We start from the raw sequence: 26,732 nt of genomic DNA, 5'->3' as shown, positions 1-26,732 counted from the left end.
AATATCGTAAATCACTAAAATATGCTGGAAAATGAAATATTGTTTATTATCTTGATGCAAGACAGACCGTCTCCTGCTGCTTAATCTTCTGCAGTCAGTCAGAAATAAAAGAATTCAGTAATAAATACATTTAAACAAAATAAATAAAAGTAGGTGTCATGGTGGTGCTGTGGGTAGCATGATTTCCTCACAGCAAGAAGATCGCTGGTTCGAGTCCCGGCTGGGTCAGTTGGCATTTCTGTGAGGAGTTTACATGTTCTCCTAGTTTTGGCGTGGGCTTCCCCTATAGTCCAAACACATGAGCTTTAGGTGAATTGAATGAACTAAATTGGCCATAGCATATGTGTGTGTGAAAGAGTGTGAATGGGTGTTTCCAGTGCTTAATTTGTGAATTGCAAGGTCCTGGAACAGATTTGGGTAATGGATCTGGCATGTTATCCGAGGATGTGTTACCTGCACGAAAGTGTAGAGGGAGGGGGGGGGGGTGACAGGGTGTTGAATGGTGGAGGGGTGTTTCGGACTAAGAGCGGTGGGAGGGGGTGTATTGTCGCAGATGAAAGTGAAGAGGGTTGGGTAGTCGCGGAAGAAAGTGAACGTGAACATTGAACGGGGGAGGAAGGCGGTTAAGGCGGTTAGCCCCCTAATTGGTAAAATAGTGCCGGATCAGATTTCAGAGGTGCTGGATCCAGGTCTGAAGTGTTCCGACACAAATTATGCCCTGGGTGTTTCCCAGTGTTCGGTTGCAGCTGAAAGAGCATCCGCTGTGTAAAACATATGCTGCATAAGTTGATGGTGCTTTCTGCTGTGGCAACATCTGATTAATAAAGGGACTAAGCTGAAAAGAAAATAAATGATTGAAGTTGGTGGTTCATTCCGCTGTGGCCACTCCTGATTAATAAAAGGACTAAGCAGAAAAGAAAATGAATGAATGAATAAATAAATAAAAGTAAAATAATACAAATACATTTAAATTAAATATTTTTTAAGTAATTAAAATTAAATAGAAAATAAATGTAAATAAAACTAATGAAATAAATTAAATAATAAAAAATAATTAAAATAAAAATTTTATTAAATATAAAAAATAACTAAAAATATAAAAATAAAATAATTAAAATAAAAATGTAATTAAATATATAAAAATGAAATTAAAAAATTTAAATTAATTAAAATCAAATCCAATAAACTTTTTATTTTATTTAATTGATTAATTTAAATACAATTAATGAAATTAAATGAAAGTTAAATAAATAAAATAAAATTAATTAAAATTAAATATATAAAATAAAATAAACTTAATACAATAAAATAAAACAAATTAAATAATTAAAATAAAATAAAATAAGAAAATTTAATTGAAAACCAAATAAAAATAGATAAAAAAATAAAAATAATAATAATAATAATATATATATATATATATATATATATATATATAAATTTAAATTCTAAATTGATAAAAATAAATTAAATTACAAATAAATGAAAATTAAAAAAATTTAAATAAAATAATAAAAATTAAGTTAAATTAAATTAACTTAAAATTTATTTAAATATAAATAAATCTTGGTTTACATTTTTATTTTAAACTTAAATTTAAAATAAGATGGAGATGGAGTAATAGAGTAAAGTCCAGATGGAGTAAATGCCATCTGTAGTTTTCACAATAAAATAAAAAATAAAACTTTTACTCAAACACAAAAAGACAAAAGCTCATATGCAAAGAAACTCGATCTCTTTAGTTTCCTGAACTTTATAAAGAAAAATCACATTTGTCAATTCCATTTAATGCAGACACTAAAATCTAATCTGACAGCCTATTATAATAATTTTTTTTTTTTTAATTTGCCATTTACATAAATTAAAAGTTACTTTGCAGAGTCTCTGGTTGCTTCCGGAGCAGACAAGTCAAATCAGCGTATCATCCCAGCGCATTAAGTGTGTTTATCTTTCTAAGTGTGTTTGCTTTTCCCTCTGAAAACACGCCAAGAAAGCTTTCTTCCTACGTCTCCAACTTCACTTAACAAACACAATAAAAGCTCAAGATATCCAGGAATCCGGCAGCCAGATTCAGTTGTTTACAAGCTTGCCATTGTTTGATTTAATGAATTATTGAAGATCTACAGCACCTGAGGTGTTTACACCAAGCCTTTTTCATTCCAGCGGAGCCACGGGTAGGATTAGTAATGGATTATCAGGCGAGCATGTAAACGCAAACTCAGAAACTCCATCTGACCCTGAAGGAAATCAAGACGTGGTTGTATATCTTGTTGACTCGCATGTAAAACAGAAATGGGATTGACCACATTACAGCAGAGAATGTTCAGCCGTCCTGCAAAGGCAAGCGTGGCTGTAGGCTACGGTTTCAAGCGGCTCGTCCTCTTTAAACTCCCGTCGACCTCATAAATCTGCCATTTCAAGACTTAAGTGAGGATCTCTGGAGACTCTGGTGTGGCGGATCGGCCTTTCATTACGTGTTACAGGTGTAAAGAGGCTTGCGTGACAGTAGAAATATCTTCAGCAGGCAAACCTGGTGCACACTTTATTGCAAAAACTGTGTGTGTGTGTATGTGTGTATAGGTTTATCTGGTTTACAGGGACAAAGTGACAATGATATGGGTTAGACTTGTACTCTAAGGTGATTTGTGTCCTTGTAATGCACAACTTTATGAGGTCTTTTGACATTCAAAATTTACCCCAGGTTTGCTTTGAGGGTTACGCCTATAGAGTGACCCTGTAAAACAAGTATGTGTGTATGTGTACAAGTTAATTTGGTTTACATGGATATGAGGTTGCATAATGACGTGGGTATGACAGTTATATACTCTATTAAGGTGGTTTGCATCTACTGTAACTTAAAATGCTTAAACATAGTACTTAACAGGGTCAAAATTTACAACAAGTTTGCTGTGGGGGTTGGGTTTAGGAGTTGGGCCATATAATAAGTGGTTTTTACTGTATAAAATATATTACACCTATGGAGTGTCCCTGTAAACCAGGGATCATCAACCCTGTTTCTGGAGAGCTACGTTCCTGCAGAATTTAGCTCCAACCCTGATCAAACCAATCTAAACCAATTAATTAGGACCCGGAGAAGCACTTGATCATTACAGACAGGTGTGTTTGGTCAGGGTTGCACCTGAAATCTGTAGGAAGGTAGCACTCCAGGAACAGGGTTGTGTAACCATACATTCAAGTATATGTGTACAGGTTACTGTGTTTACCTGCATAAAACTTCGCTAGCTGGCCTCCGTTACATGTGTACAGGTTTATGTGGTTTACAGGGACATTAATTTGTATAATGACATGTTGTTGTATACTCCATTATTTGGTTTACAGGGACATGAATTTGTATAATGACATGTTGTTGTATACTCCATTATGTAGTTTACAGGGACATGAATTTGTATATTGACATGTTGTTGTATACTCCATTATTTGGTTTACTGGGACATGAATTTGTATAATGACATGTTGTTGTATACTCCATTAAGTGGTTTACAGGGACATGAATTTGTATAATGACATGTTGTTGTATACTCCATTATGTGGTTTACAGGGACATGAATTTGTATAATGACATGTTGTTGTATACTCCATTATTTGGTTTACAGGGACATGAATTTGTATATTGACATGTTGTTGTATACTCCATTAAGTGGTTTACAGGGACATGAATTTGTATAATGACATGTTGTTGTATATTCCATTATGTGGTTTACTGGGACATGAATTTGTATATTGACATGTTGATGTATACTCCATTATGTGGTTTACAGGGACATGAATTTGTATATTGACATGACAGTTGTTGTATACTCCATTAAGGAGGTATGTGTCTTTGTAAAACAAAATGCTTAAAAAGTCTTTTAGCATTCAACATTTGCCATAGGTTTCCAGTGAGAGGATAGGGCTATATAATAAGTGTTTTTGTACTGTATGAAAATTTATTACACTTATGGAGTGTCCCTGTAAACCATGTATACAAGTATGTGTGTGGGTTGGGTACAGGTTTATGTGGTTTACAGGGACATAATGTTATATTATGACATGGGTTAGACTAGTATTCTAAGGTGGTTTGTGTCCTTGTAATTCAGAACGCTTAAAAATCTTACCTAACAGGATCTTTTGACATTCAAAATTTGTCGCAGGTTTCCTGCGACAGGGTAGGGCTATATAATAAGTGTGTTTTACTGTTTAAAATGTATTACACTTATGGAGTGTCCCTGTAAACCAAGTATACAAGTATGTGTGGGTGGGTAAAGGTTTACGTGGTTTACAGGGACATGAAGTTATATAATGACATGGGTTAGACTAGTATTCTAAGGTGGTTTGTGTCCTTGTAATTCAGAATGCTTCTTAACAGGGTCTTTTGACCCTGCTGTGAGGGTTGGGTTTAGGGGTATGGTCATATAATAAAACGTTTTATTGTATAGAATACATTAAAACAGACTTAGTTCTACTCTAATATGGTGGAATTTGTCCCTGTAATTCAAAACTTAAAAACTTAATAGGGTCTTTTGATATTCAAAATTTGCCGCAGGTTTCCTGTGAGAGGCTATGGGGCCATATAATAAGTGTGTTTTACTGTTTAAAATGTATTACACTTATGGAGTGTCCCTGTAAACCAAGTATACAAGTATGTGTGTGGGTGGGTACAGGTTTACAGGGACATGAAGTTGCGTAATGACATGGGTTTGGCATGTTCTCTGAGGTATGTGTCCTTGTAATTCAGAATGCTTAAAAATCATACTTAATGGCAAGTTTTGACATTTGACGTGAAGGTTGGGTTTAGCTGTAGGGTGATATAATAAATGCTTTTTACTGTATAAAATTGATTACGCCTATGGAGTGTCCCTAAAACACGTATATAAGTATGTGTGTATGGATACAAGCTCAAACTGGTTCAGTTTTTAAGCAAAATGCACCTATCAATACTATATATACAACATGCGATTTCCTTTCCTTGATGAACTGAAACATTACCACATTACCTTTTACATTTTTTTTAAATGGAGATTTATACATCATCTGATAGCTGAATAAAGAAGCTTTCCATAAGAGTAAAGTTAGGACAATATGTAGTCAAAATACAGCTGTTTAAAAGTAGTTTCAAATATACATATTTTTTTTGCTGATAAAATAGTGCACGGGTCATTTTTGAGCTGTAGGTCATCAGGAGGGTTAGGAAAGCTAAAGTAGAACACTGTAAAAATATCTGTTAAATAACAGCTTCCATATTTGTTATTCACTAGTGACTTTGTTTATTTATGGCTGTGAATTGCATTATGTTGATATGTTGATCTCTGCTCTGACATTGAAAATTCAACTCTACAGTTTAACAAAATGACTATTATTGACATTTTAGTAGCTTGAGATAATATAAATGTATAAGAAATAGAGAAATAAGTCTGTTAAATGACAGAAAATGTACTGGCAGTTTATTACAAGGATGTTGTAGCATAAAATACAACACCAACCTAGACAATATAGCAGTATAAACTATTAAAAATGTTCATGAAAGTCACTTTTTTAAGATTAAAAGTTGTTGGGAAAAAAAGAGATCAAAAATATATAAAATAATAAAAAATAAAATAATAAAATAATAATAAAAAATAAAATAATAATAATAAAAAAATTATAAATAAATAAATTATATATATATATATATATATATATATATATATATATATATATATATATATATATATATATATATATATATATATATATATATATATATATATATTTTTTTTTTTTTTATTATTATTATTTATTTTATTATATATATATATATACACACACACACACACACACACACACACACACACATATACACACACCCATCATGCATAAATTAACTGGGAAAAATAGAAACATAAAATCACAAAATATGAAAAACTGCTAATTTACGGATATTACTTGCAGTGTAGTTCTGACTCTAAACAAATACAGTGCCATTTGTATCCAAACCAACGTTGTGTAAAGAAACATAGCAACTAAAGGGCAGTCAAATCAACATGAGAGTAACAAAAGAAGCAAAAAAAATCCATCAAAGTCATACACATCTGCAACATAAAGCCTGCCAGTGTTAGATAGATTGAATTTCAGAGAGCAATTACCCTCCCAGCACGTCTGACCCACTCCAGGTCAACCACTGCTAGTTTGTGGCGTAAAAAGCTTCGGTTTGACAGCAGTAAACGTTCGCCGTCCACCATCAAACCTGATCTATTGTCAAACATGAGCCGTGGCATTGAGTGATTCTCCCAAAGAGCGCTGTCGTACCTGACTTATTCACTATTGAGGTCAAAGAAAACAAAAATACAGATGATTCAGGCCCAGAGGAACGCTGCACGTGTACGGAAAACGGCTCACGGAACATGTCAGGATTTTTGAAAGACGTTTCAATTTAGCCAACGAAACCCCCCTCCGGGCTCTCATACATGTCCGTTCTCTCAGAGAGACTCGGCATCTGCAAAAGCACAAATTGTTTTAATCAAAATGCCGTATATTTCTCTCAGCTGCACAGACAAGCTGGCAGGAGAACATCGCTGGAGAAACCGGGGTATTAGCAGTGCATTCCAGCAGCCAGAGGTTACTGGCAGATCACCAGCGGGGGGGAGAGAGAGAGAGAGAGAGAGAGAGAGAGAGAGAGAGAGAGAGAGAGAGAGAGAGAGAGAGAGAGAGAGAGAGAGAGAGAGAGAGAGAGAGAGAGAGAGAGAGAGAGAGAGAGAGAGAGAGAGAGAGAGATGGGTGGGAATAAGGAACCGCTGCAGCTGTGTGTGCCTGTTTACTGGGAGTATGAGGAGTTTAAAAGACATAAGCGGCCATCACACACACACACACACACACACGCACACACACACACACACACACACACACACACACACACACACACACACACACACACACACACACACACACACACACACACACACACACACCTAGTTATTTGTTAGACAAACACAGGGAATCCCAAACTTTCTTGTCTGACAGAAAATAATGATCTGAAGTATCCCAAGATTATATATGATCAATATTTAAATATAAATAATAAAATAAAAAACTGAAATAATGTACAAAACTAGATAATTATTAATATAAACTATTAAAATGACACATTATTATTAATCATATATTACATTATATATATATATAATTTGTCCTGTTTATAGTTTTTTAATAAATAAATATGATAGTGTCGTTTTAAATTAAAAAAATAAATAAATAAATAAAACATATATACATACATACACATACACACACACACATCACACACGGAGAGAGTTATTTGTAAGACAAACACAGGAAATCCCAAACTTTCTATTCTGACAGAAAATAATTATCTGAAGCATCCAGAGTTTTTCATTTCATTTTCTTTTGAGCTTAGTCCCTTTATTAATCTGGGGTCACCACAGCGGAATGAACCACCAACGTATCCAGCATATCTTTATACATACACATACATATACACATATACATTATATATATATATATATATATATATATATATATATATATATATATATATATATATATATATACACACATATATACACACACACACACACATACATATATATATATATATATATATATATATATATATATATATATATATATATATATATATATATATATATATAATTATTTATTTTACAAAGCCACATTAGCATATGTAATTTATATAAACAAATAAAAAGGATGAAACATGCACATATATTAATAATATATTAATAATATTATAAATATTCAAAGATTTAAATATATATTATAATGGATTTCTTATTATTTTATTACTGAATACTAATAAATGTAAATATTCCACTTTATATACAAGAGCAAATTCTCATTTGCCAAGGTTTCAGCCAAAATTTAAGCTTCATGGTTTACATAAAAAAACAAAGAAGTCAACTATAAATATTGGTTTCATAATTACATGTAAATATACAGAAATGACTAATAATAATAATAATTTATTCATTCATTATCATTCGGCTTAGTTCCTTTATTCAGCAGGCGTCACTACAGCGGAATGAACCGCCAACTTATCCAGCATAAGTTTTACACAGCGCATGCCCTTCCAGCTGCAACCCAGTACTGGGAAACACCCATATACACTCATACACTACGGCCAATTTAGTTCATACTAAATTATAGCGCATGTGTTTGGACTGTGGGGGAAAGCGGTGCACCCGGAAGAAACCCACGCCAACACGGGGAGAACTTGCAAACTTCACTCAGAAATGCCAACTGACCCAGCTGAGACTTGAACCAGCAACCTCCTTGCTGGGAGGCGACAGTACTAACCACTGAGCCACCGTGCCACCAATAATAATAATAATAAATAATGGTGATAATTCATTCATTCATTTTCATTTAGGCTTAGTCTATTTATTAATCAGGGGTCGCCACAGCGGAATGAACCGCCAATGGTGAGATTATTATTAATAATAATAATAATAATAATAATAATAATAATAATAATAATAATAATAATAAATTATATTAATAATAAAAATAAATCATCATCCTCATTCTAAAAAAACATGTGACAACATACCAACATGTCTCAGATTTTTCATTTCCAAATATTAACCAATCATGCTGGAAAACTGCAAGGAATCCATCCAAAGATTGTTACACTCTTACTAAACTGCAGAAAATGTACAGTACATCCACCAAAACACTGAAAGTTACTGTAGTTCCAAATGATAAGCAACATGCAGAAGGAATTGATAATCACTTTAGGCCATTTAGCTACTTTACTCAATGAATTTACTGTAATTGTACTGTAATCCTGAGCTTCTCATCATCTCTTCAGGAACGTTAGTGATAATGCAGCAATGTGTGTGTGTGTGTGTGTGTGTGTGTGTGTGTGTGTGTGTGTGTGTGTGTGTGTGTCTGCGCGCTTCATCTAGTAAACAGGCTGTGTGTTCATCCGTGTGTCTCTCCCAACATTCCACTTCGGAGCAATTTTCCACTGAGAAATCAATAGCGCAGTGCAGACTCTTCTCTACAGGGGAAATAGAGTTTGTATTGTTTCTTGCAGACAAATGCAGGCTTCAGCAAAGATAAATGCCATTTTCATTGGCTTCATCTCTCTTTTTTTTATTTGGACAAACCTTGAGCTTGTCATTCTTCACTAAGTGTATAAAGTCAGAATTGTTTTAGCTCCTGTTAAAATTTAATTCTTTATATTTTTGTCTAACCGAGAGATTTTTCAACACATTTCCAAACACTGATTTCTTATATCTTTGCCATGATGATACTATATGTCACGTTAATGTAAGCAAAACAACAGAAATGTGCGCACATCTAGAAAATCTCAAAGGCAGGTGCTCGATCAAAAACAAACATTAGTAAATTTCCAAAGTCTACGGCGAATAGTTCGGACTGCTGAGCGAATCACTGGTACAACCCTTCCTACTCCCCAAGAACTGTACTTATCCAGAGCGAGCAGAAGGGCTGCCAAAATCTCTCTGGACCCCTCACACCCAGCACACTGCCTCTTTGAACTTTTACCTTCTGGTCGACGCTACAGAGCACTGCGCACCAGAACAGCCCGACACAGAAACAGTTTCTTCCCTCAGGCAATCCATCTCATGAACGCTTGATGATAATAATTGCGAAACCAACATCACTACTTGCTATACACTTTTATACACATATACACTTATTTAACAACACACTTTACATGCCAATTTGCACATAACAGCTGCACATATAACGTTGTATATAGTAATAAACACATACATACACTTGTCAATCTGTATATTTGCATTCACTACTTACTTCTATTTTTTTTTAAACATATTTATTATCTGTTTTTTGTCCTGTCTCTGTAATCCTGTTGCACTGTAGAAGCTCTGTCACGAAAACAAATTCCTAGTATGTGTGAACATACCTGGCAATAAAGCTCTTTCTGATTATGATTCTGATTCTGAAAAATAAAATCAAAGAAAATCAGCACACTGCCACTTTAGCTCTCAAAAAATCTTTAATGCCACTTTAATATGTCACGATCACCAGCAGTGATGGGAATAATGGCGTTTTAAATAAACGGTGTTAGTTTATTCAGTAACGTGTAATGAAATGAATTTGTAGGATTGGGTTTTAAAACCACAGCGGTTCGAACTGTAGTTCTGCCGAATGACTAAAAAGTTATCAGTATTGATGGTAAAAACTGTACATTCTAGTCAAACCATTCTTCTGCACTCTTAGATCAATATTAATAGCTATAAATGTGGGAGAGCGTTGACATTATGTGATTGTATTGTATTGCAATATGGAACAGTTAAGTGTTGATGTTAAATCAAAAGTAATTCACAAATATTTGAAAATGAAATGATTTAATGACAATAATTCTCTATGGTTACAACTGAATCAGTTATAAAATAACTGTATAAAATGATCAAATATGAAATGATAAAACATATGATATAAATTGTACCCAGCTTAAATGTAAAATTAAAGTTACCAGAGGTAGAAGGAGAGACACAGGGGGAGGGAGAGAGAGACAAAGAGAGCAGGCCCAGAAGTTAGCCTGACTGCAGTAGAGTCAGAGAAGATTCAGAGGTGGAGAGGAGCAGAGGAGGAAAGCAGACCAGGAAAGACAGGCCAGGAAAAGAAAAGAGACAGAGCAGTGTTTTACCACCTATTTTGTATCTTTCTTGACCATGTGACTAAAGCCCAAATGCTGAGACATTCAAACTGACCAATCAACATGTGACCACATCGTAAAACCCCCAAAGTCCACATACCAGGCCCTGATCTTATCAGTATCTGCCTTTGGAGCCAGTATGGACCTTCTGGGGTCAAATATACATGTTTTGTCATATAAACAAACGCATATAATAATTTAGCCTCTTACAAATTACTGTTTTCGCCATTTCAACGTTGTTACCATTACTGACAATGCACGTTACTATAGTTGAGAACACTGACGTGGTTTTCATGCGAGCAGTGTCTCTCAGCCATAGGACCTCTCTTTCTCTGGGGTGTGTGTGTGTGTGTGTGTGTGTGTGTGTGTGTGTGTGTGTGTGTGTGTGTGTGTGTGTGTGTGTGTGTGTGTGTGTGTGTGTTCGGGGATGGGGCGGGACACATAACCAACCAGTGATGATGATTGGTGTGTCTGTGAGCGTGGTGTAAGTGACGTGATGATTGGCTTAGAGGCAATTTGCATCTTTTTTGCCAATCAGAGGCAGAGTACCAATCACACACACAGTCAGTCACACACACCAATGACCAGGGGTCCGTTCTTCATACCTCACTTAAATGATCTAAGATGATTTGGCAGATCCTCGACCTTTTAATCTTGATAACTGATCTCTGGCTAATTTGGTTCTTCAAACAAGTTCGCGAATCAGATTAAAATGTCTGGATAAACTGATCCAATTCTGATACTTCATCCAATTCACCTATAGCACATATCTTTGGACTGTGGGGGTATTACCCCCCACCCTTCCCCTCCCCTCCCACCACCCATGTCTTCGGGAAAACAACTACATGGGCATAATAAACAAGATGAAAATGTGGAGGTGGATTTCCCCCCCAAAAAAGATTCCCTTTGGTAAACAACCCATACGTGGACACTCAGTTGCAATTAATTGAATGGATTTATTGTAGGTAAAAGTAACTTAATGAGCATATCTTCAGGGTGGCCACTGGCCAAAATAACAAACACTTTGTCCAGTGGCTTGCTATGTACGTTGGAGGATTTAAGACGCAGAGCGAAGTTGACCATAATGTCAGGGTTCGAGTGCGATGAAGAACGATTCCAGAAAGCAGATAAGACGAAAACAAAACAAAAAAATAAAATAAACAAGTGACTAACAGGGTGAGAATGTGGTATAATCTGAAAATGTGGTCAAAATCAGGCTGCCGTGAGGGATTTTCTTTTTCAGGGAAGTGGGTGGGCGCTGGTCAATCAGTGCTTTTCAAAACTCTGTTGGTAGGGTTTCGGGAAGGGTGTGGAGGGGGTTATTGATCAGTCGGTAAGTCAGTCAGTCAAAAGTGGCCTCTGGTGGATTTATGTGAGAACAGCAGGCGTGAATGGCACTCGCAAGAGAAATTTGAGATCTGAAAAAAAAAAAAAAAAAAAAAAAGTGTAAAAAGTATTTTTTTTTTTTGTACACAGCGTCCTCTGGTGGATTCGCAAAAACAAAAACTGCAAAAAAAAAAAACATAGCTCCCAGGATGTATGTGACGCTCTCCAGAAATGTATATAGTGGTACATAATCAGAATGAGCCTGGGTTGAAAGTAAATAAACTAATTAGCCTGTAAATCTTTAAAGAAAAATACAGGTAGCTTACCTTCCTCCCTGAACAGAAACAAAGTCAAAAGTAATCAAAGTAAATAGGATGGCCACCCCTACACTCTCAGAAATAAAGGCCCATAATGGTACTTCAAAAGGTACGTTTTGGGTACATTTGGGTACTAATATATACCTTTGAGGTACTACTGTGAGCTCTTAGGGTACAAACGTGTATCTTTTCAAAAGGTATTGCCACAGTGACTGCTACCTTAATTTCTGAGAGTGTACAAGCTCACTATGGTGGACAAAGTAAAGTGGTAAAGACATCGGCTGGAGAGGTTGGGAAATTCAGGAGCTCTCCACCCCTAGGGACAGTCGTACTAAAAATTTGCTCCTCGAACGCCGGCAGAAGTTTAGTTTTATTGCTCTCTGCGACCAGCAGCCAATCAGAATCTAGACCACATTAACATGGAAGCCAAAGGGATAATAAAAGACAACACAAGGCGGCGGGATAAAGAAAAAAAAATAAAATAAAAATAAATAAACTTTAGTCATAATGGGGAAACCAGAGAACCTGTAGGAAACCTGCACCAAAGCGGCAAGAACATGCAAACTCCACACAGAAATGGCAATCCAGCCGGATTAATAAGGTTAACTTAGGGTAATTAGGCAGGCCATTGTATAACAGTGGTTATAACTCAAGGGTGTAATAATATTGACCTTAAAATGTAACATAAATAAATAAATAAATAAATAAATAAATAAATAAATAAATAAATATGATTTTTTTCCAGAAGAAAAAATATTATTGGAAATATTGTCAAAATGTCTTTAAATATCACTTGTGAAATATTTTTAAAAAGAATAAATATTTGACAGGAGGGCTAATCATTTTGCCCTCACCTGTATATGAAAAATACTGTGGCCTGGATTACTCTATGAATCAGAATACATTGTGTTGATATGATCTTCTGCCCTTGTATGACCTGTACTTTAAAAGCATCGCTTAACTTCTCTTCGCTGGATCAGAGTCGGATACACTTAATCCGTCCGGATTCCTCGTCCATCTCAGACGAGCGATTGCCAAAACCTCCTGTCTGATCTTTCAGAATGTTTGATATCAGACCTGGTAGCATCATTTTTATATCACAGAGACTCATAACTATGTCTAAATGTATTACAAACCAGGCGCAATGCCACATGTTGTTGATTCGGCCCACAGTGAAAGTGAAATATTGTAAAAAATGTCAAAATCGGGGTTAGTTGCAGATTAGAGAACTGCTTTACTACTGCTGCTGCTACACATAATGGAGGATGAGGAATATAGAATAGCATTGAATAGCTGTTTAAATGAATTGAAAGGATCCTAGTAGGCACTAGACATCAATTTTGTTAAAAACCTCCGGATTGTGAAATGATTTTTGGGAGTATCGTAACTAAAATGTAATATATTAACTTAAATAAAAGTTTTAAAAAGTATTATTTCATTTAATGTTTACAATATAAATCCTATTAGATCCACTTATTTGATAAAACAAAGCAAGCCTCTCATATATCTACTACAAGACATAAAATATTACTTATCATATGAACATGTTCATATTAGTCAATAATATTACTGAAAATATTTTCAAAACTGAATAAATATGTTTACACACATTTACACGAGGCAAGGTAAGTTTATTTATATAGCACATTTCATACACAGTGGCAATTCAAAGTGCTTTACATAAACAGGAAAACAAGAAACAAGGATAAGAGAAATAAAAAGAAATAATAAAAATGGTAAAAGAAAAAGTTAATAAATAAATACTGCGGATTTCTGTGCATGCAGATTCTGTGTGGGCCTAATCATGACCTTAAACTGATGTTGGATTTTAGTTAGTTAATGCCACAGCCTAAAACCAACCAAACATACAGATAAAAAAATTAAAAGAATATAAATAAATAAATACTATTAAAATAAAATTCAGTGTAATTTAAGTAGTAATTTATTATTTTTAATATGAATACTGTTATGATTAATCCATGACATTTTAATAATATATATATAACAAAATAATAAAATAAATAAATAAGTAAATAAATTACTAAAATCCCATTGAAATTTATTTTAATTGGTTTTATTTATTTAATATTTTTAATATTAATAATATGATTAATACATGACATTTTAATAATATATACAAAAATAAGAAATAAAAATAAATAAATCAATCAAAACTATTAGAATTAAATTTTCAGTAGGATGCAAGTAGTAATTTATTATCTTTAATATAAATACTATTATGATTAATATATGACAATAGAATAATATATACAAAAATAAGAAATAAATAAAAACAAATAAATAAATAAAAACTATTAAATTGAAATTTTTAGTGGGATTTCAGAAGTATTTTAATATTTTTACTAAGAATACTATTATGATTAATACATGGCATTTAAATAATATATACAAAAATAATAAATAAATAAATAAATAAATAAATAAATAAATAAATAAATAAATAAATACTGTTAAAATAAATGTCAGTAGTATTTAAGTAGTAATTTAGCATTTTTAATATTCCATTTTTTTTTTCAATTCACCTTTATTTGTATAGCGCTTTTACAATGTAGATTGTGTCAAAGCAGCTTCACATAAAAGGTCACAGTAAATTGGAACAGAGTAGTTCACTTTGTAGTGTTTAAGTTCAGTTCAGTTTGGTACTATTATGATTCATGCATGCCATTTTAATAATATATACAAAAATAATACATAAATAAATAAATACATAAATAAACAAACAAACAAACAAACAAACAAACAAATAAATAAATAAATAAATAAATAAATAAATAAATAATTGTCAGTGGGATTTAAGAAGTATTTTGATATTTTTAATATGAATACTATTATAATTAATACATGGCATTTTAATAATATATACAAAAAAATAAAAAAAATAATTAAATAAAAACTAATAAAATAAATTTCAGTGGGTTTTAATTAGTAATTTAACATTTTTAATATGAATACTATTATGATTATTACATGACATTTAATTATATATAAAAAATATAAATAAATAAATACATTTTTCAGTGTTACATTTGATCTATCTATCTATCTATCTATCTATCTATCTATCTATCTATCTATCTATCTATCTATCTATCTATCTATCTATCGCATTTGTTAATAGAAATTGAATGAATAGAAATTTTGTTAATATGCATTTACCTTCTGAATACTCAGATTATGTCCTAATATGTCTCTATGATATTATTTTGATGAAAGATATATTAAGTATTTAAGTATAAAGCAGACAGTCCAAACAGCCTGGTCTGTTCATGCTTCGCTTGTTCACAGCTAGTCACATCCCATTTCTAGCAAAGCCACTTTGCTGTTAAATTAGTTTTGCTCTCTTATACGCCCATTCATATTGCTTCATCCTTAAATTACATGCTTTATATATACATTATTTGGAAAAAAAAAATCTGTGCACTTCATTCCAGGCTTGTAAAATTGCTGTTGACATTTATTAGGGTTGGAAAATCCCTGCCGTCATTTTCTATATAATTCCTTTATGTTTTGCGATTTTGAGCAGGCAAATGTTTAATGCGCCTCTGAGACTCCGCTATAGATCTGACCTCACTGTTTCCTCACATTAACACACATGAGACACACAGCAAAAAAAATTATAAAACACACAATGCTTATTTCAGCACAGCATTCATTAAGCTGAGAGAACAACACTGTTTCCACCAAAAACAACAACACAGGCTCATTAGAAATACACATGCTTCAGCACACATATTTGTGAAACAGCAAAAACGCACTTAAACACGGGCCTGACTGCAGTTTCTATGTATAATGAATGCTATGAGCCAACAAATTGTTCCTTTTTACATTAATAATATTAACAGGAAGATATTATCAATGAACAGAGTTATTTCCATGCAGTTCTTTGAACACCAAAATAAACACCACAAAGCAGCTTAACGGTGTCTATTATATGAATCCAAATACATTTACAGTAGATGGGCTACTTGCTAGATAGGCCAAGGACTACCAAACTATTCTAAAGGACCATGTGACCAATGGTTCAAACATTGTATCCTGAAGGCAGTTGCATGTAATGCACCAATACACAAAGCAAGCCCTATGACAGAGTGCACTGATGAACATAAAAGTTAAGGGGATCATCTCCCATGGCCTGCACAGTCACCAGATATAAATATTATTGAGCCACTTTGTGGTTTTAGAGGAGCGAGTCAGGAAACGTTTTCCTCCATCAGCATCACGTAGTGACCCCGCCGCTATTCTGCAAGAAGAATAGCTCAAAATTCTTCTGGCCACTGTGCAGGATTTGTAACTGTACACACACACACGCACACTCACCGGCCACTTTATTAGGTACATCTTCCTAGTACTGGTTGGACCCCATTTTGCCTCCAGAACTGCATTAATCCTTCGTGGCGTAGATTCAACAAGGTACTGGAAATATTCCTCAGGGATTTTGCTCCATATTGACATGATAGCATCATGCAGTTGCTGCAGATTTGTCGGCTGCACATCCATGATGTGAATCTCTTGTTCCACCACATCCCCAAGGTGCTCTATTGGATCAAGCTCTGGTGACTGTGGAGGCCATTTGAGTACAGTGAACTCAGAACTGCGTATCACAGGGTGCACCAAATCGTGGGAGAACAATGGGATGATGCATTTTTTTACAGAGAACCATTGCATCCCTAGTATACACATATATGCAGGGCCGGATTAATGTAAGGGCTAGGTGGGGCTGAAGCCCCAGGGCCCACGGAAGAAGGGGGCCCTTGATTGGCTGAAGAATTAATCTGCGCTTTGATGTGGGAAACTCCTCTGCGTTATGCTTTCTCTCATCGATAATGTGAAGTATTCATTTCGGTTCACTGCTGTTCAAAAACAATGACTGTCGGTGACGCCGGTGCTAAACTGGGGCTCAGAGTGGCTGTAGCCCAATCAGAATATTGAGTAGCCCTATTTTAGTCACCCATAAGGATGATCAGATGTCCCAATTTTCACAGGACAGTCCCTTACTTCGGCACTACCATGAGAACAGTCCAATCAAAGGCAGGCTAACCAAGCTCGTTGTAGAACAAAAAATGTATTCAAAAAGGTCTTCATCATTGATACACTTGTACATGTAGTAGCAGAAGCTGGGACAGGCGGAATCATGCTAAATGGATTTATAACTGAAGCGCATTCTCGGCCGCGTGGCGGTTACAGCTGGACTCAAACCGGCACGAGCCGGCACAATCCTTCCATCACACAATATAACTGAGACAGCGAGCGAACAAATCAAATAGCCTACACAAGCAGTTATCACAATCTCCATCGTTGCAGAGTATCTATCTCAAGTAAATACACCCAGTTCTGCTTTACAGTAAGTCTAACTGAACCAGTAAGAAAGCAAACTTTTTTATGAATGTTTAATTTGGCTCTTTTATGAAAACAACAGTACTATGGAGCAATGAAATATTGGTGCTGGCTTTCATCAGACAATATATCTGATGCAATAAATAAATAAATAAATAAACAAATAAATAAATAAATAATGCTAGCCTTCTGCAACTCAGAACATACATGCATATATACACACACATATACATATATACATACATACATACATACATACATATATATATATATATATATATATATATATATATATATATATATATATATATATATATATATATATATATATATATATATATATATATATATATATATATATATATATATATATATATACACATATACACGCTATATATACACATACATATATATATATATATATACATATAAATACACACACACATATACATATATACATACATACATACATATATATATATATATATATATGTGTGTGTATGTATGTATGTATGTATGTATGTATATGCATGTATGTTCTGAGTTACAGAAGGCTAGCTATATCTATCTATCTATCTATCTATCTATCTATCTATCTATCTATCTATCTATCTGTGTGTGTGTGTGTGTGTGTGTGTGTGTGTGTGTGTGTGTGTGTGTGTGTGTGTGTGTGTGTGTGTGTGTGTGTGTGTGTGTGTGTGTGTGTGTTTGTATATATGTATTTAATCACTTGACTATTTTATTCAATGTTTATGTAATCTGTAATGGTTTGCCAATAAATTATGCCAATAAAACTGTTAGGAATTGAATTGGACGTTGAATTAAGGAGAAAGGACAGAGAAAGATTACTGTGAGTTAATCTAGTATCAGATTACCGGCTCCAGAGGATGGCCAATACACAACTCATTATTGAAGGAAAAGTCTGTTAAATACAGATTAGAGATCCAGAGCAAATGTCAGCCTTGGCGACCATTGCTGCCTCTCTCTGAAGCACTATCAAAACTGTGTGTGTGTGTGTGTGTGTGTGTATGACTAAACTCTTCTGTGATGCAGGATTGTGCCTCTCTGCTCCACATGCATGCATCTGTTAGCAGCATGTTTGAAAAATCCCACACTCCTCTTTCCAAAGCATGAGTCCAGCCAGTTCATTCGTGCCTCCAGCCAAACTCCTTCCCTACATCACGCCGTTTTTGGACAGCAGAGCCAGTCTGTTGTGTCTCTACAGACTTTCGCACATGCACCACTCATCGAAGAGTGTTCTCGTCTGTTTGTGGCACGACGGGTGAGTGCTGATGAGCGCTTTAGTGCCACACCAGCATCTTTGTTTCTTATTTTTTGCATGATACTGCCCAAAAACCCAAAGTAATGTAGTGAAATGTGATCGTGGAGGACTGTCATGTCAAAGTGATTGAGATGCTTGCATACAGTTTAGTCCCAAAATTGGAAGACGGGGTAAAATTCCTGGTAAAAATGCCAAAATGATCCAATAATCAAAATCACTGAATCTTTTCATTCTGCACTGAATAAAAATAATAATAATAATAAAAAAATTTTGCTGCTTGTTCAAATTATTTAAAATCAGAATCAGAAAGAGCTTTATTGCCAGGTATGTTCACACATACAAGGAATTTGTTTTCGTGACAGAGCTTCTACAGTGCAACAGCATTACAGAGACAGGACAAAAAACAGATAATAAATACAGTATATTAAAAAATACAAGTAAGTAGTGAATGTAAATATACAAATCTCTGGTGAAACTAATTGTAGGAATGTGACTCAAGACAGGACAAACTAACAAAAACACAAACCCTACTGCAGAGCACGAAATGGAGGCGGCCATCATCATCGGCGCCATCTTGGAATCGACTGAGTGGAATCAACTCAATTCAATCAACTAAAATGAGTGGAATCAACACAATTTGTCCCAAAATTTTTGGGACAACTTAACTGTTTTAAGTTCAATCTGCTTAATTTTGATACACTCATTCACACGCACACTTATACACTACGGCCAATTTAGTTCATCAATTCACCTATAGCGCATGTGTTTGGACTGTGTGGGTAACCGGAGCACTCAGGTCAAACCAACGCCAACACGGGGAGAACATGCAAACTCCACACTGAAATGCCACCTGGCCAGCCGGGACTCGAACCAGTAACCTTCTTGCTGTGAGGCGACAGTGCTAACCACTGAGCCACCGTGCTGCCCTAAATCAGGATGTGGGTTTTTCTGGATTATGGTGGGTCTTAAGGTTGATTGCTTGTCTAGGTGGGTGCTGGAATTAAAAAGTTTAGTAACCCATGGACTACAAGATGCAACTTATATCTGTAAACTTATTCACATGCAACACAGTGTTCATAGTGAGGTTTCACCCTAAAAACTTGCATATATATGAAAATTATAAACGGTAGATGACACTGTGATATCTACAACCTGAGGGAAAATGGATTGCACATATACACAGTCAGCATAGAGGCAACTGGGACATTCAAAATTACAATTTCCTATATAGTGAATGGCACACAGTGTACTAAATACACGATTCAGACAGAGAAAATATGCTTTCCTTTGGTTTGAATGAAGTCTGCTTTCATATTAATTTCACACAAACTGCTGCAGAGACACATACACATCTTCCCTTTGGTCCAGAGATATGACAGCACAAAGAAGATCATAGGCATGTGTCGCACAAACCACAAAACATTCATTTATTTATTCTTCTTCGGCTTAATTTATCAGGGGTTGCCACAGCGGAATGAACCACCATCACACAACATATCATACTAATTTAAAATGATGCTATTATAGACTATAGAGCTGTTGGGTATCTGATGAACTTCATGGCAGAGCTGTGATATAAATAAATGCTACAAGCCATTTATTTAAAAAAAGGAGGAGGAGGAGCTATCTGATATGTCCCAAACTATCTTTATGTTTCTGGTGAAATTACATTACAGATCGAACAAAGCTGCGCATTTCAAGGCACTTCAGGGGACCTTTAAATGAATTAGAGCATTTCATTGAATTAGGAATTGATTGAGAGAGCGAGAGAGAGAGTACGAGACAGAGACAGAGAGAGATAGAAAATAGTGGTGTGTGTGTGTGTGTGTGTGTGTTTAGCAGGCTTCCAACAAAGAAGCTGTGAGTTTAGCTACACAAAAACATGTAATAATGGTGGATGTTAAATGGGCATCAAATAGATTTGCATAATGTTTATTATGTCGTTTTGACATCAAGGTGCTCGCTGAGATATGTATACCCATCCCAGGCTCATTATTAATATGTACTCCTGTATACATTTCTGGAGAGCGCCAAATACGTCCCAGGAGCTATGATTTTGCAGTTTTTGTTTTCGCAAATTCAACAGAGGCCGCTGTGTACACTTCAGATCTCATATTTCTCTTGCGAGTGCCATTCACGCCTGCTGTTCTCACGTAAATCCACAAGAAGCCGCTGTCGACTGACTGACCAACCAACCAGTCGCCCCACCCACCCCCTTCCCTAAACCCAACCGATAGTGTTTTCAAAAGCACCGATTGACCCAATTATCGACTACCCTAAACCCAACTGATGGTGTTTTCAAAAGCAATCCAGAAAAGAAAAGCCCTCACAGCTGATTTTTACCATGATTTTAGGCCTTACCACATTATGCCCATTATTTACATGTTATTTACATGTTTGCCTTGAGTTTTACCTGCTTTTCGCTGGACTCAAACCCCATTGTCATGGTCAACTCCTTTCTGCATCTTAAGTCCACCGACGTATGCGGCGAGACACAGAGCCGGAACCATTCTTCGCCAGACTCGAACCCAGTTGTCATGGTCAATTGCTTTCTGCATCTTAAGTCCACCGACGTACGTGGCGAACCACTGAGCAAACTGGTAACAGCGGAGAAGCTGCCCATACGGAGGCAAGTGGTCAGCTGGTAGAGCAAAAAGAAACAGAAGCCGACGCGTCATACCACCCCCCTATCGTTCATTTCAAAGACGAAATGCAGCCATACGTAGCTCTGACTACATAATTTGCGCTCTCCAAAAATGTATACGGGGGTATGTTTTCTCAATGAGCCTGTGTTGTGTATACCATAACCTCTTTTATTAAATATATATTTGGAGTAAGCCTATTTTGACAGCCTAAATATTGATTCAAGAGTTCACACTTAGCTGATGATTGATTATAAAAGCTTGTTTGGCATGCTGTCCCAGGAGAGAGCCCTGAGCTCATAAGATCCTCGAGTCTGGGGCTCCTTCCCGTTTGCAAGGCGAGAGGGGAGTTTGAGCTCTGGTACATCTCGAGAACTCCCCTGCTGAAGTAGCTAATGAACAGATAGGGATTGCTCTTAAGAGATAACTACCTACTAGGCGCATGTCTATGGTGCCGATTGGGATTAGTCAGTCAATTAACTTAAAGTTCCATGTTTTTGGACGGTGGGATGAAACCGCGGAACCCGGGGGAAACCCACGCGAGCACGGGGAAGACGTGCAAACTCCGCAAACGTCGGCTTGCTTGGTAAGGACTAGAACCAGTGACGTTCTTGCTGTGAGGCAACAGTGCTAACCACTGGTCCACCATGCCACCCAACTAGAAAAAAAAGGAGGAGAAGTAGGGGTGGAAGTGGGGATTCTTCAAAACAAAGAAGGCTGTTATATGGAACTTAGGGTATTTATAGTGGCTTAGGAATCGTCTGATTGGTGAATCATAAATTGAATAATGCGGGACTGGCTGCAAGCAATCATAAGCACGTGATCCTCTCAAAATTGGTTTATAAATAAACTTCACTTATATTCTTAGCACCCTCACATGCGTGTCTAGCCCCCGTTTACCCCAATAGATAAAATAAAATAAAAAAAAAGCACCATGCCTGGTTATATTAGATCACCCCAACATTATAAGCATTGGATATGATTATTTGCTACTATGCTAAATTTTGCTGTGCTTATTGCCTTGATCAATATGTAAATGAGATGACATGCCTGGTATGTTCTTTCATTTAGGCATTGTTAATAAATTGTCCACCAAAATTTCCATGCCCATCTGCACTGTTCTGGAATTATGCTCTCATGCAAATTTGCCCTGTTTGGCTAATCATGACTTTAAACTGCCCCTGCAAAATTGGTTTTAACGCTCACATTCCAGCCAATCAGAATCAAGTATTTAAACAGGCCATGATATAAATAAGGTTATTTACTGAGGCCTTTTCCCTCAACATTAAAAATGATACCTAAGCATATGTTGCCCATTTAACATCATTAAGATGTATGAGAAACTTTGCGCAAATTTTTTTTTGTGACATTTCTTAAAGGTGCAGTACATAATAGTGGTTGAACTAGGTATTGCAGTTCTAATTCAAAATATTGAAATTTTTTTTCCAACCCCTCAGACTCAATAAACATTCAGGTTGCCAGATTGACAACACCAACAGGAGCAAGTGTGCCTAATGATTGAGCCTTATGATATAACCCAGCTGGCACAGGACGTCAACATCAGATTGATGTTGTATCCCAACGTTGCGGAGGTGTTGCATTTGGAAATGAAGTTGGGTTGACATCAGAACCCAACATCAGTGGGTGAATTTCCAAAGTCCAACCTAAAATCAACCAAATATTACCATCTAATGATGTTACAGCTTGATGTTGTGTGGACATTAGCACAGTGATGTCTATCAGACATTGGATTTTGGTTGCTATACCTGATGAATAAATGTCAGTATTTGATGCCAATATGACATTGGTTTAAGATGTTGGCTCAAGGTTAGATTTTGGTCACTTTCCAATACAACCTAAAATCAAACTTCTTTTTGGACATGAAAAATAACATCCTTCGACGCTGGCTAGACTTTTTTTTTTTTTTGACGTTACCACCTAAATCTAACCTAATATTAATGTCTTATGATATTGTGTGCCTGCTGGGAAGCTGCTCAGCTAATGTTTATCTTTTATCATATTTGTATTGTTTGGATTATTTAGAAATCTGAGTCTCATTTTGAAGGCTTTTACTGTCCTCTGGAGGTATCCTATTTTCAAGAGTTCACAATTAGTTGATGATAACAATGAAGCATGTTTGGCATGCTGTCTCAGGAGAGATCCCTGAGCTCAAGAGATCCTCAAGCCTGGGGATCCCTCCCGTTTAAAGGGCAAGAGGAGTCTGAGCTCAGTAGGTCTCGAGAACTCCACTGGTTTAGTTAGAGCTTATGACAGATTATAGGGATTGCCATGTAGAGATAAATTGCTGACTGAAGGCATGGGTAGGAGCTTGACTAAGAGCTCATCTATAGTGGCAATTTGGTTTAGTAAATTCCCTTATGTTGCATGTCTTTGGACTGTCGGGAAAACCCACGCGAGCATGGGGAGAACATGTAAACTCCACACAGAAATATCGACTGGCCTAGTAAGTACTTGTACTAGTGACGTTCTTGCTGTAAGGTAACAGTGCTAACCCCTGAGCCGCCATGCCGCCTTATATAGGAAAAGGGAGAAGTAGGGGTGGGTGGGGGAGTTCTTCAAGACAAAGATAACCAAGGTAAGAAACTCTGGTTATTTATAGTGTGTTAGGATTCAACTGATTGGTGAATCATGTGTTAGCTAATGTGGGATCAGCTTTGGTAAATCATATGCATGTAAACCTCTCTAAATTAGTTTATAAATAAACTTCACGTCCACATATATCGATGCAGCCTTCATGACTGAAACAAAAAATGCTGTGATTTCCACCAAGGCAACCCGGTGTGTAAAAATATAACTGTCTAAACTAAACCAAACTAACTAACCAAACAGACTAAACCAAAAGACACAAAGAACACATGCTAAATGCTAAAATCAGATCATTTTCATTCATTCATTTTCTGCAGCTTTTCCAGGGCCGGGTTGCAGGAGCCGCAGTCTTAGGAGAGATCCCCAGACTTCCCTCTCCCCTGACATTTCCTCATTCCCAGGCCAGCCGAGAGACATACTCCCTCCAACATGTCCTGGGTTTTCCCCAAGGCCTCATCCGGGTGGGACATGCCTGGAACACCTCCCTAAGTAGGCATCCAGGAGCCACCTCAGCTGACTTCTCTCAATGTGGAGGAGCAGCGGCTCTACTCCGAGCTCCTCCCGGGTGACAGAGCTCCTCACCCTGTCTATAAGGGCGCACCCTGCCACCCTGCGAAGGAAACCAATTTCGGCCGCTTGTGTCCGAGATCTTGTCCTTTCGGTCATGACCCCAAGCTCATGACCATATAGGTGAGAGTAGGAACGTAGATTGACCGGTAAATCAAAAGCTTTGCCTTTCGGCTCAGCTCCTTTACCACAACAGACCGATACATCAACCTACATACTGCTGCTCCAATCTGCCTGTCAATCTCACGTTCCATCCTTCCCTCACTTGTAAACAAAACCCTTGGATGGGACTAGGACTTTCTTTTTCAGATAAACAAATATGTTCACTTAGCATATTTCCTTATTATCTGCAAAAACATTATGATATTATACTTTAGAAGTGTCAGAAACATACACACAGCACCTTTAAATCAACAATTAGCCTTCTCTTCTTTTAGCACCAATTACTATTTGTAAGCCAGATCAACACTGATAATGTCTCGCCTCCAAATGACGCCATATGCAGTCGATGTTTATAGGATCAGAAGTTCACAACCCTTGCTTATGACAACAGCTGGTGTTGCATCTCCACAATGCTTCGCGAAATCGCTCCACAGGCTGCAGTCCCAGAACAAGCAGAACTCAGATGACAATTATCAGAAGCGACGCTCTCTCGAAACCCCGGCGGACCCCGAGAACAGAGTGAAGCTCATTAGCACCTCGAGAGAAAGTGTGTGTGTGTTTGTGTAACTTACACTGCTGAAGCTGGGAATGAGGCTGAGCGCAGAGCCGCCATTCAGAGCGAAGGGGACAAAGTGCTTCATGCCCAGAGAGGGGGGCACAGCGGGAAGAGGAGCTCGAACCAGCGCTGGCACGAGGCCACTCTGACAAGCATTACCTGAGGACAAACAGAAACGGGTCATGAAACAAACTTTGCACCTGCACTCTCCAAAAAAAAAAAAAAAAAAGGTACAAAACCTGTCACTGGAGTGCTACCTTTTTAAAAGATACATTTTTTTAGTTATCAGGTCAACTTTTGAGCCTTAAAAAGGTACAAACTAGTACATAAAAAGTTTAAAATAGTATGTGAAAGATAAGTATAAAGTATTCTCTTAACCTCTTGGGGTCTGTAAATGCGCACACACATTTGAGGTGTAAAGAACTTAAAGGTGCAGTATGCAAGTTTGGCACCCAGTGGTTGAACTAGGTATTGCACCCCTGGTTCAAAACACACGCAAGCACAGGTTGCAAGATTGACGACATCAACAAAGGCTGATTTAAATCACGTTCTAACCAACACCTGAAATTTATATTTTAGAAATGGCTATTATTTCATGCTACTGAACAACAGAAAACTGTCAATGATCACCTCAGGTACACCTCATGTGCTTTATTTAGCCTTAAATGCTAATAATGTGAGTTTGAATGCCATTTCACATGACATTTGTTGCCATACTACTGAAAGCAGCAGCAGATCTTGACAATAAAACCTCAGATCTTGACGGTTTATAAAATAAACTGTTTAAAATTGAACTTTAGAACTGTAAAATAATACAAACCAACATATATCAGTGATTCAGCATCTACATTTAATAATGTTAAAGAGGTTTATTATGTATTACTTAGATTGTAAACCTTACCATTTCGTTGGATGCAGTGAGTGCACTATTCTGTGCTTCTGAATGGCTGTATTTAAATTTCTGTCGTGCTTCGTCTGGTGCAAACAGCCAAACTGCTTATCACTGCTAATCTCGTCACGTTTTGTTGGGACATGAGGTTACGATGTAACCTGCTCACCTAATGTTTACGTTTGTAATATTTATATTATTTGCTAATTAATAACCACCTCATGTGGAACTCTGAATCTGCGTCTCATTTCAGAGTCTGTTACTGTCCACTGGAGGTTGCGTTTTGGTCACGGACGCTTACTTTGTAAGCCTTCCTTACTGAATGAATAAAATGTGTAGTTTTCACCAAGGCGGGGGGTTGGGGAT

The 26,732-nt window shown here is 36.3% G+C and overlaps 1 protein-coding gene across 1 annotated transcript in view; it reads right to left on the bottom strand.

The window, feature by feature from the left end:
• Positions 1-26,732, bottom strand: part of znf385d (zinc finger protein 385D) — a 168,336-nt gene that overhangs the window by 115,365 nt on the left and 26,239 nt on the right. The window contains exon 2 of the mRNA XM_056474685.1: positions 25,494-25,636. Coding sequence (XP_056330660.1) covers positions 25,494-25,636 — 143 coding nt within the window. The remainder of the gene's footprint in view (positions 1-25,493; positions 25,637-26,732) is intronic.

This window comes from Danio aesculapii, chromosome 16 (genome assembly GCF_903798145.1).
Source record: "Danio aesculapii chromosome 16, fDanAes4.1, whole genome shotgun sequence".
Lineage (NCBI taxonomy): Eukaryota > Metazoa > Chordata > Actinopteri > Cypriniformes > Danionidae > Danio > Danio aesculapii.
The sequence above is the reverse complement of the archived record's forward strand: the minus strand, read 5'-3'. Positions and strand labels throughout refer to the sequence as shown.